This window comes from Lissotriton vulgaris, chromosome 11 (assembly GCF_964263255.1).
Source record: "Lissotriton vulgaris chromosome 11, aLisVul1.2, whole genome shotgun sequence".
NCBI lineage: Eukaryota > Metazoa > Chordata > Amphibia > Caudata > Salamandridae > Lissotriton > Lissotriton vulgaris.
This window is the reverse complement of record NC_141699.1, coordinates 396,891,175-396,903,763: the sequence shown is the minus strand read 5'-3', so window position 1 is coordinate 396,903,763 and position 12,589 is coordinate 396,891,175. Positions and strand designations below refer to the sequence as shown.

Sequence of the window (12,589 nt, the reverse complement as noted above, 5' to 3'; positions counted from 1 at the left end):
GCCGCCAGGTTTCCACACCCACTGTCCGGAGGCAATGTGATATGGATGAACTGGTCAGGCAGATTTGCGTACGCTTTTCCGCCTCTCCCACTCATTCCATTAGTATTTATTTAAATTTTATTTAAAACATTTATAGAGCGCGGCTGTCACCTGGCAGGTATCCTGGCGCTGGTAGCTACTCCTGGGTTTATTAGGCAGGGGGGGTGAACTATGGGCGAGCGGGCTTAGAGGGGAGGGGGAAGAGCCAAGTTTTGATTCGCTTCCTGAAGGGTAGGAGATGAGGGATTTGGCGAATATCGGCAGGCAGACTGTTCCAAAGCTTGGCTGCAGCTACTCTGAAGGATCTTCCCCCAGTCCTGGCCTTCTTGCATCTGGGTACTTTCACAAGGCAGGCGGTTGCGGACCTAAGTGTTCTGGTGGGGATGTACCACGAGAACAGACGTTGAAGAGGTCTAGGTCCTGCACCGTGTAGTGCCTTGAAGACCAAGCAAAGGGCTTTGAAGGCAATGCGTTGCTTCAAAGGCAGCCAGTGCAGCTCGGCCAAGGCAGCGGTGGTCGAGGATCTCCTGGTCCAACCAAGAGCCAGTTTGGCTGCTGCCGACTGAACTCGTTGGAGTCTGTCCAGCAGTGGCGCAGGGGATTCAAACAGGAGGGCATTACAATAGTCAAGGCGACTAAGAATAGTGCACCTGACTATCAATGCTCGGGCTGAAGGTGGTAGTAGAGGCAGGACTTTGCGCAGTGAGCGCATAAGGGCTGAGCAGGTGGCGACTGTTCTTGAAACCTGCGTTTCCATGCTCAGTTGGTGATTTAGCATGACGCCCAAATTGCGAACACTGGTAACAGGTAGTGCGCAAGCTCAGACAACAGTCTCTCACATTGATCTGGTAGCTCCCACATGGGCACGCCAACCGTGGTTCACCACACTACTAGATCTCTCTCTAGTTCCACATCAAAAGTTACAGCTCACACCCTCCCTGTTAACACAGAACCATGGAGAAATCAGACACCCAGACCCAAACCAACTGAATTTGGCGATCTGGCTCCTGAGGTCTTAGAGTTTGGTTATCTAAACCTACCACCAGACTGTATGAACATCATTAAAGAGGCTAGGAAACCCACTACCAGAGCATGTTATGCCACTAAATGGAAAAAATTCGCAATATATTGCAAAAATAATCACATTGATCCCCTGGATGCTTCCATCCAAAATATCATTTGTTACCTTTTACATCTACAAAGGTCTAATTTGGCATATTCTTCCATACGCCTGCACCTTGCAGCAATTGCTGTCTATTTACAAAACAGGCAACATCTGTCTCTCTTCAGAGTACCTGCAATCAAAGCATTCATTGAAGGATTAAAAAGAATAATCCCACCCAGATTGACACCTTCTCGTGTGTGGAACCTGAATCTTCTCTTTACAAGACTCATGGGGCCCCCGTTCGAGCCTCTACATAAATGTGAACTGCTATTCCTAACATGGAAAACCGCTTTCCTTGTTGCCATTACCTCTCTCAGAAGAGTAAGTGAGATACAAGCTTTCACTATACAAGAACCATTTTTTCAAATACATCCTAACAAAGTGGTTCTTGGATCTAATCCAAAATTTCTTCCAAAGGTCATCACTCCTTTTCACCTAAATCAATCCATAGAGTTGCCTGTGTTTTTCCAAAACCCAGACTCTGTAGCGGAAAGGGCTTTACACACATTAGATGTTAAAAGGGCTCTTTTATACTATGTAGATATAACTAAATCGTTTCGAAAGACAAAACAACTGTTTGTATCTTTCTCTCCTTCACACAAAGGCAACCCCATCCCAAAAGGTGGGATTGCAAGGTGCATTGTAAAGTGTATACAAATATGCTATATTAAAGCTAAACGTACATTGACAGTTCCTCCTAGAGCGCACTCCACTCGCAAACTAGGAGCCTCTATAGCTTTCTTAGGAAACATACCCCTAGAGGACGGATACAGGTGACCACTGCTAAGGGAGACACTGCTGCACAATCAATGCAAATTATGACACAATTTGCAGCTCATATGCCTCGAACGGAAAATGCTACTTACCAGTATGCATCTGTTCTTGGCATGTAGAGCTGCAGAGTTGTACACGACCTCCCGCCGCCTCTGGACTTGTATCCGTTCCAGTTTTTCATCTTACTCTGATGCACACGCATGGACATCCTTTTTTCTTTACTTCTACTAACTCCATCATTTCCCATCATGGCGAAAAACAATCGAAGGATGGAGCAGATGCCAATGCGCAGTATTGTCCAAGGGAGGAGTCGCCTATCTCGTGACTACAAAGACTTCTGCCAAGAAGACAACAACCTGCAATCATCCGAGCCCAACACCAGGTTGCGATCTAATGCATAGTGTACTACTCTGTAGCTCTACATGCCAAGAACAGATGCATACTGGTAAGTAGCATTTTCCTTATCTAACGCACCCAGCTTATCGCGGAGCTCCGCATAGCACGGGAGAGTTTATTTGCACTTCACTGAGTTCCGCGTAGCTGAACTCCGCGAACTACGCCCAGGCTTAGAAATATCCCTCTAAATTACATTCGCAAAGCGGCAACATGGATTAACCCACACACTTCCATAAAGCATTATTGTGTGGATGTTCACTCAAGACAACAGGCTTTAGTTGGATACATTTCAAACAACCGCACCATCTCAAAGCAGTCATGTGGAGGGGTACTGCTTTACAGTCTATGCATACCATTTTTATCTGCAGCCAACACATTCTGTGAGAGGATTATGTTACTTAACCTGTAAGCATCTATTCATAGAGTAGTACTACAGATTCACATGCACTCTCTCGCCTCACCGGCAGGTGTTGGATGGTGACAAAAAGCCTACATGCATAGCATGTTTAATTAAATACACTTTCTAAGTAGACTATATCCTCACTTTATTGATGGCAAGGGGAAAACAACCTTTCTAAGGGACAAAGCGCTTGACATGCTTGAGGCGGAAGAGAAATGACGCATATCATTAAACTTACTAGAGAGAAAAACTACTTGCAGAGTCCGGATCCAACACTAGATGGCAGGAGTATGCATAGCATGTGAATCTGCAGCATTACACACTACGAATAGATGCTTACAGGGTAAGTAACATAATCCTTCTGTTCAGAGCATTCTCATTCTAGAAGATGTCCAGGTATGGTTCTGGTATTTGCTAGGTGTTTCAAAAAATAATAAAGAAAAGGCAAAAAAGAGTCAAAGCTAGATATGTAGGGCAGCTCCAGTGGTTGCATTATCTGTATGTCCCATTGGTGACACTTGTGGGAAAGGAGAAGGAGCTATTGACTCACACCCATTAGTCTTTAGATACCCAATTTTTATTTAGAATAATTGGACAACAGTGAATTCAGTGTAGTTCCAATCTCGGTACCAGCTCTTGAATTTCATTAAATGCAATGTTTGAGGATTCCCATACCGCATAAAACAGTCACACTATTATCTTGCCTAGATCCAATCACGGAACGCTTGGACCTGTTAGCCCCTCCCATTCAGAAGTGCCGTCTACGATAGTTATTGAGCTCTGCAATGGTGGCCGACTAACAGCCTTTTGAGGGTCCTAAATTCATAACTGCTCTACCCATATTTAGACACGTTCCACACCTGCAGCTCCTCTGATTTTAAAGAAAATGGTCTAAATGGAAACTAATACAGCTCCTTGAAGATCGAAGTTCTCTTCTACGCATCCTCCATCGTTTTGCTTGGCCCTTCCCATGCAAATCCTTTGTTCGGACTCCTCAGGCTAATATCGAGCCACAGTATTTAGTTCCTTGAGAGGCTCTACAACCGCTCTGACCAACTTAATTATGGCTCTTAATGCTAAATCTAAACGAAAGTCCAGGAATAACCATCCTTAAGGATACATACACACCAAAGGCTTTCTCGGCCTGTGTGCCTGTTAAGGGCGAAACACATGTTGGCTGGACACATTTGTCTGTGGCTGAACCATTGTCAACAAATGATTGTATATCAACAAAAAGTGTTCTAATTGGAATATAACTTGAGCTTTAGCACAAATTTTCTCATATATATTTAAATGTTGCAGTAAAATCTTAAATGTTTGTATAATGATTATTACAGTCTCTGATTAAATCAGTATTTTTAATCTTACTCACACCAACAAGTTAAATGACTGGCGGCAGGTTGTGTTCTTATTGCGAACTCTTTGTAGAGTTTGGTCTTACATGCCTTTATTTGACTCTGAATGTGGTTCTTGGGGCTGCACGCTCTCTTCATGCATACTTTTTCCTCTTAACGTTTTATCACAAATGAAATTTAGCTAATATTTGTGTTGTGTTCCTTGAAGCTGATAGTGCTAAGTGTACCATAAGAATTACAATTTACAAATGTTGAATGAGCTGGTGCAATGGCCAAGCGAGCAAAGTCTTGTTGGAGAGCAGAATTCTGCTCCATACAGATGCACATATGTGAGCATGCTTCTTTTTTTGTCTTGTTGTTACAGATGTAGAATTACTGCAGATTAATTAAGATCACTATTGTTTTATGACATTGTTAACAAAGGTTGCTCAGTTTTTCTTGTGGCAGAGTACCAAATGTTCTAACTGGTGCTGGAAAGGGAGCTCATGCAACGAATCGGAACATTTTGTGTTTTAGAAAGCGTAGTGAATGATACAGTTGCCTACGGAAATGTTAAGTACAAAAGGGACATTAATTCCTAAAGGTTTGGGTCGAGGCCAGGCAGGGTCTGAGAACAAGAGTTTTCAAGGGCTAGCTCACCTGCTGACAGTAGACCGTTCTGTTGAGTTATTACGTAGTTAACCAAGGCAAACAAACCAAATATTCACTGCAGTCAAAAATATTGGGTTTTGAAAAGGGTTGTTCCTCCTTTGTGCTCGTTGATGTGCTTCCTTACAAATTACCCCCCTGTGTCTTGTGGTGAGACATGTCCCATTACACATTCTCTGCAGCGTATGCCTCACTTGATATATACGGTACAAAAGGGGGTGGTGATGGACAGAGCATCTGAATCAATCAATCAAACACTCACACCCAGTCAAAAGATCTGGGTTTAATCCATCACCGTTCTTTAGCCCACTCTGCCACCCCAGTTCAGACATGGCTATATGCAAATCAGTCTGACCCTGTGCCTCATGGGAACAGTCCAACCCGAACTGCCAAGCCATGTCTTCCCTGGACCGGAAACAAGCTTCCGAGGACCGGTTTCTGGCATTCCAGCCGTCTTCAGCCCGGCTTGCTTGAATCCAGTGGCAAAGTGAGCAACGGACTCACGTCTGAGCATACCCTGCCACACTTATGGCGGCCAAAAGCGGTACAAAAGGGGGTGATGATGGACGGAGCATCTGAATCAATCAAACACTCACACCCAGTCACAAGCTTCCGAGGACCGGTCCAGCCGAAGCTTGTTTCTGGTCCAGGGAAGACATGGCTTGGCAGTTCAGGTTGGACTGTTCCCATGAGGCACAGGGTCAGACTGATTTGCATATAGCCATGTCTGAACTGGGGTGGCAGAGTGGGCTAAAGATTGGTGATGGATTAAACCCAGATCTTTAGACTGGGTGTGAGTGTTTGATTGATTCAGATGCTCCGCCCATCACCACCCCCTTTTGTATCACTCGATATATATACACCTCTTTCTAGTGCATGCCTTGCTGTGATAGTCTATATACGGTACACACCGAACTATTGTGGGGCTCCTCAGTTCTTTCTTCTGTGCCTTTTTTCCTCCTGCCTAGGTTGTACTTCATTTTTTTTTCTCTCTCTCCCACCCCCCCACTCTTCTAGCCTGGAAGGTCGATGCCAGGCTACCCCAGTTCCCCGCTGCCTGGGAACCCCACGCCGCCCATGACACCTGGAAGCAACATCCCACCCTACTTGTCCCCTGGGCAGGATGTGAAGTCTCCATTCCTGCCGGATATCAAACCCAACATCAATACCCTGCACCCTTCGCCCCAAGGTAAGGTCTATGGAGTGTTCGCTATATCTGCAAGGTGGCGTCCAGTAAAATGCAGGTGCTGGGAGGATGGTCTGTTTTTTGCTTTTGTTTTGCTGTAGCTGTACTATTACACTTAATCTGTATGAGCCACCCTTTATGATAAGAGTGGTGGATCCTGGCGGGGAAGTCTTATGTTCACTCCTTGGTAGGTCACCTTCTCCTCTTACTAGTTCATCCTTAGTACGTGCATAACCGGTCTGGCTACACTTGGTCTGATGCAGTGTCTAGAAGATGCAGCAAATCAGAACTAGGTAGTCTGCCCATCCTTTCACTGCACCTGTGTTCCTGTAGCACTCTGAATGGTGCGTTGTTTGGTACTTTTCCTATGTGATTGTATGCATGCTGCCTGTCTTCTCTTTTCAGCTGCACTCTGGCTGATGTTCAGTGCCTGCTGCCTTTCGCAGGCTGGTCATCTGATAGTCTTGCCCTTTCCTGCATGTGATATTGGTGCAATGTACAGTGCCTTCTGAGTCATCCGGCCATCTGTCCATCTGGGGTGGTACTTTTTTTCAAATATCCTTTTCAGACTAGTCTCCAGACATGGCCTTTGTGTAGTGAAGCCCCACAGCAGGGTAGTCTCCAGCCTGTTTGGCCCACATCAGAGCCAGAGGCACACAGAGTGTGATCAAGGAAGGCTAAAGGCATGGCTCACCTAACGGGCCCCCTTAGCCTGCTCACAGAATCTACAGTCCCACTCCTCACCCCCATCATCTACTAAAGGGTAGTGCTTCAGCAAATTAATCAGCGGACCTTTGCTAACAAAGTCTTCCCTGAATTTGTAAACGGAAGCTCTGTTAGCCATCCTACTTACACCAGTGGCTGCATCTTCACGCACTGGAATGCAGACAACACACTTCAACTGCTTGACAAGCTGTCCTCGCCCTCCTTTACCAATACAAACATGTGCATTTAAATGTATCCCACTCAGCTTTGTAATTAAACCTTAGGATTAACATCAGAAGACCTCTTCTCCAGCATTTGCAGTATCCCCATTTCGCTGTGTACCTTACTTGGTTATTGCTTCTGTCCAGTGCAGCCTAAGGCACTTAATTTTTCTCTAAATAAGTGTCTCAGCTATTTCTTTTCACTTCAAGCTCTTGAGCTTATCAGCTGACCTTGCTGGAACAGTAGCCCAACTGTGGACATACTGTTTGCCTGTTTCTAGTGCATATCTAACATAGCAAAGTTTTCACATGCAAATAATGTTTCAACAATCTTTCATCCTTAGACTGCATGCAATCTCAAAAATATCCTCTTTATCCCTAAACTCCTGCATGAAAAACTGACATTGATTTCAAACTTCTGGTTGTCCTCTCCTTTTGTTAGGTTTTGCCAGCACAGCGCTCGCGAAATCTCTTGTATTTAATATATATTAAAAGGGGGCTCTTATCAGTTCCCGTAGTAGAGTTACTGTGTCCATCCGCTGTTGTGTGGAACGATTTTTCTTTTTTTTACTTTCCCTGATTGCACGCATTGAAACATCTGTGTTACATTCCTGATCATTTCATCTTGGCACCACCGAGTAGTATTCATTTGATCTCACTCTACATTTTATGTGGGTTTAAGTTCTTGAACTTAATTGTATGACTTAGTTTTGGTCAGTTATATTAGTGTGCTTGCACAAATTGTGTGAAGATCTCGCATCACTCTCTCCCCATATTGAAAGAACTGGACAACACTGCCATCTGCTGGTTATTTTTTTTATTTAACATAACCATTGCTCTTGCATCTGTTTTCTCTTCAGGTGACGCTGCTGGGTACTGAACAGAGTACTGGTAGTCTACTCGGATATCCTTGTTTTTAGCTATTTACCTGCACAAACAGATTATTATTATAGGCGAAACCTAATGCATTTTCTAATGCATGTTCTTTCAAATGGCCCATTCCTTCACTTGGATCCTTTGGATGCCTCCCCTCCCTGAGCAGAACCTACTCGGTCACATGCATGTTTACCTAATCTCTATTATTGTGTTACTGCAAACTGCGCAGAACTCCTTCACAAGAGCACAACCTCTCCTCTACAAAACAAAATATCAGGTTGGCTATGATAAGTATGCTTTCTGGAATAGGTTTTTGTTAGCCCTGGATGCAAAGTGAGAACTTCTTGGTTTTAAGTCAGTGTGTGCGAGTGTCCCCCATTCACATTTCTAAATCCAGTACTACCACCTGAACTTGAAAAGGGGACCTAAATCCCAAGCCTAAAGATAGTTAAGTCAATGTAAGTTGAGACTGTAGTTTATGTTCAGTTTAACATGGTTACCTGGGAACTGGTTAGTGGAGTGCTGCTCCCAACCACATTACATAGGAATACCACTTTTGGGCAGATTTTGGTCCAGCTTCTTGTAGACGCCTGGATTCTAGATGTAGATGGTCTTGCAGAAAAGTCCTCCTGGGGATATGGGGGGGGGGGAGGAGGAGAGACTGTAGTGAGGGTTCTGTATCCCAGAACTGTCCTGTTGCAAATAGGGCTTTGGGATGATGGTAGCATTCATGGGACTTGGGAGATCCAATGGAACTGCAGGCTCGAGCAGAGATTTAGAGTAGGTTGGTCAACTGTGACTTTGAAGGGGTTGTCTTTTGAACAGTTAAAGCTTGGCGAATAGTTGTCAGAATGAATGCTCATCAACCTTCAAGTTGTGGAATTTGTCTCGCAGTTACATCTGAAAGAGACACGTTAGTGATAGATTCCTTACCTTCGAATATCCCCAGGCGTCAGACTGGATCCGGAAATTTTTGCGTAGCATTACCCTTGCGCGTCGTCCGTCGTCGGAGTACTTATGGCGCCGCCTCAGCGTGCTGACGTCCGTACTTCTTTTTTCCGCGCCAGCAAGCGCAGATCTGGAAATAGCAGCACTTTAGTCACTTTTTGACTAGACTTTTTGATAATTTTTCTTGAGTCTTGCGACTCCGGACGGTGCAGATAGGGATGCCAGGTTTCAAGCCTTGTGAGGATTGCGACCGACTGATGTCGGTCACCGACCGATGTTGGTCACCGACCCTCACCGTCAGTGTCTCCACTGTCTCGGCGTCTACCACGACGACAAGACCTGCCCAGACTGCTGGGCCCTGACTTCGAAAGCTAGGCGCTCGAACTCCGGCAGTCGGCCCCGCGCTGTGAGAGGTCACGGTCCCACCGGAGGTTGAGGGACAGGTCGCGGGGTAGGAGCCATCACAGCTCCGAGAGTCGACATCACTCCTCCGGGTCGAAGTCGTCGTCGGGTAAGCACAACAAGTCGAAGAGACGTCATCGCTCTAATGACTCGCCCCCCGACGCTCGCGCGATGCGGCCGGGGGGGGGGGGTTCGGGCTGACACCGCCCATGCGGCTCCGTCGGAGTCGCGGGCGTTCGTTGCCTGCTCCACACCCTCCGGTCCCTGGGCAGAACGCGACGCCGGGGGAGATCAAGCGTTTCCTTATGGCCATGAGGTCCCTCTATTCCCCAACGGGCTCCGCGGCGACTCGGGCCCAGCGGACACGTCTGGGGCCCCTAGCGGGTCAGGGGCTTCGGCCCGACACCATCTGGTGCTTCGGCCCTGACGGCGCCGCAGGGCCCCACTGGATCCGCTTCGGGATCCGGGTCGTCGCCGGTTGACCTAAAGACCGCACCGGTCCCTCAGGTGTCACATCGGGCGACGTCCTCGGGCGGGCGCCGTCCCCGGTGCCTCCCTCGTTCCGGCGTCGGAACGGCGTCGCTTTCGTCGCCGCTTGGGGAGTTTACCTTCTATGAACCGGCCCCATCGTTTGACAACCCTGATTATCAGGGGATGGGTGATGAGGAGTATTGGGAGGGGTCTGAGGACCCTCTGACCCGAGAGTGTCAGTCTCAAGAGGAATGGACAGGTGGACTTGGGGATGCCAATGGTCTGGACACCTCACCAGACACTGGCTTTGTCTCTCCTCCTACCGTGGCTACGGAGGAGGGGGCAACCTACTGTGTGGTGTTGATGAGGGCCGCCAAGGCCTTGGGCCTTGAGCTCCCCGTCACGGCCGTGAGGGCTAACCTCTTCACTGAGGTCCTTAAACCGCAGTCCAGCTCGGTCGAGCCTCTGCTGCCGTTTAATGAGGCCTTGACCGACGTTCTTTTGGGCACTTGGTCCAGGCCCGCTATGGGTTCGCCCGTAGATAGGAACGTGACTAGATGCCACCGCCCGGCCCTGGGCGACCCATGTTTCCTGTCCACCCACCCCACCCCGAGAGTCTGGTCATGCAGGCTTTGAATTCCCAGACCGCATTCCCGTTGGCTCCGCCGGACAGGGAATCCAAGAGGTATGAGCAGTACGGCAAAAAGGTATTCTCATCCCTTAGTCTGGGACTGCGGTCTTCCAACACCGCATGCCTCTTGGGCCGCTACACCCACTCTCTGTGGGACACGGTCGCGGAATTGCTGCCAGAGTGTCAGTTGGAGGTACGGGCCAAACTCGGCCAAGCCCTTGTGGAAGCAAAATATTCTATCCGGTGTGGGCTAGATACCACGACTCAATGGGCAGAGCGATGGCAACGACAGTGGTGATTCGTCGCCACGCCTGGTTCGGCCGATGTCCAGAATACACTAATGGACATGCCGTTTGATGGCCGTCGCCTTTTTGGTGACAAGGCAGACCATGCGCTTGAGCGCTTTAAGGACTCCAGGGCTACGGCCAAGTCCTTGGACCTCTCGGCCCCGCGCCAGCATACGGGTGCCTTTCGCTCCTTTCGTGGCCAAGGAAGGGGCGCCCCCACATGTGCTGCCAGCCACGCACCGCAGACTAACATCCAACGCGGTGGCGGCCGTGGAAATCGCCGTAGAGGCCAGTCCACACCCTTCCCCGCAGCATCCGCCTCAAAACCCTCCTAGTCCGTGCTTTTTGTCCCATGTGACGCCAGTGGGGGGCAGGGTTTGCCATCACCACTCTCACTGGCGCACTGTCACATCGGACAGGTGGGTGCTGCAAATCGTCCGAAGGGGCTACTCCCTCCCCTTCGAGACGACCCCTCAAGCCATGCCACTGCAACACCACCGCGTATCGGGGGATCATTTGCGGCTTCTGCAGGAGGAAGTTTCGTCCCTTTTGGCCAAGAAGGCCATTGAGCGCGTTCCTGGGCCAGAAGTAGGATGTGGTTGCTACTCCCACTACTTTCTGGTATCCAAGAAGGGCAAAGGGGGCCTACGCCATATCTTGGACCTACGGAACGTCGACGGCTTCCTCCGGAAGGAGAAGTTCAAAATGCTGACTCTGGCTCAGGTCTTAGCTGCCCTGGACCCAGGAGACTGGATGGTAGCGTTGGACTTGCAGGACGCTTATTTCCACATCCCCGTTCTGCGGGCCCACCGGCGCTACCTGCGGTTCACGGTAGGCCACGAGCACTTTCAGTTTACTGTGCTCCCCTTCGGCCTTACCAGCGCCCCACGGGTGTTCACGAAAGTGATGGCGGTGGTCGCAGCTCATCTACGCAGGTTAGGGATTTCAGTCTTCCCCTACCTCGACGACTGGTTGTTGAAGGCGGGCTCGCCCCAGACGTTCGTCAGCCACCTCCAGACGACGGCAGACCTCTTGCACCAGCTGGGGTTCTCCATCAATGTGCCGAAGTCACACCTGTGTCCCTCTCAGAAGCTCCTTTTCATCGAGCGGTTCTCGACTCGGTGCAGTTTCGGGTTTACCCACCCGAACAGCGGGTTCGGGATATACAGGCTCTGATTCCGATCTTTCAGACTTTATCCCGAGTCTCGGTCAGGTTGACGCTGCGGCTTCTGTGGCTGATGGCTTCCTGCATCCTTCTGGTGCATCACGCCCGTTGGCGGATGCGGGCTCTGCAGTGGGACCTGAAGTTTCAGTGGGCCCAGCATCAGGGCAATCTGTCCGACCGTGTCCTGATCTCGGAGGGCACTGCGAGACAGCTGCAGTGGTGGCTCACGGACCGCGATTGGGTCAGCGGCAGATCCCTCTCCCTTCCCCAACCGGAGCACGTAGTTGTGACGGACGCGTCCTCCAGGGCTGGGGAGGCCACATGGGAGATGCAGAGATCAGGGGGATCTGGTCTCCGGCGGAGTCCCGGCTCCATATCATCCTTTTGGAGCTGTGGGCATTCCTCCCCTCTGTCCGGGGGAGTGTAGTGCAGGTGTTCACGGACAACACCACCGCCATGTGGTACTGCAACAAAAAGGGCGGGTGGGGTCGTGGACCATCTCCCAGGAGGCTCTGCGCCTTTGGCAGTGGTTGGAACATCATGGGGTGAACCTGGTGGTTCAACACCTGGCAGGTTCTCTGAACGCCAGGGCGGACAAACTCAGCCGCCAGTGCATGATGGATCATAAATGGCGTCTGAACTCTGACGTGGCGCAAGGCCTCTTTCAGCAGTGGGGAGAGCCTTGGTTAGATCTATTCGCCACCGAAGAGAACGCGCAATGTCATCAGTTCTGCGCGTTGCAATTTCCAAGGCGGCACTCGCTCGGAGACGCTTTTCGTCGCGAGTGGAGTTGCGGTCTGTTTTACGCCTTTCCGCCTATTCCACTTCTGCCCAGAGTGCTGAAGAAGATCAAGCGCGACCGGGCACAAGTCATCCTTGTGGCTCCGGGCTGGGCACGAAGGTACTGGTATACCGAGCTA

The 12,589-nt window shown here is 49.3% G+C and overlaps 1 protein-coding gene across 4 annotated transcripts in view; it reads left to right on the top strand.

Moving 5' to 3' along the window:
- ZMIZ2 (zinc finger MIZ-type containing 2) overlaps positions 1-12,589 on the top strand; it is a 369,395-nt gene that overhangs the window by 230,270 nt on the left and 126,536 nt on the right. For all 4 annotated transcript variants that reach the window (XM_086943418.1, XM_086943421.1, XM_086943419.1 and 1 more), the window contains exon 9: positions 5,795-5,966. In XM_086943418.1, the coding sequence (XP_086799544.1) occupies positions 5,795-5,966 (172 nt within the window). The remainder of the gene's footprint in view (positions 1-5,794; positions 5,967-12,589) is intronic.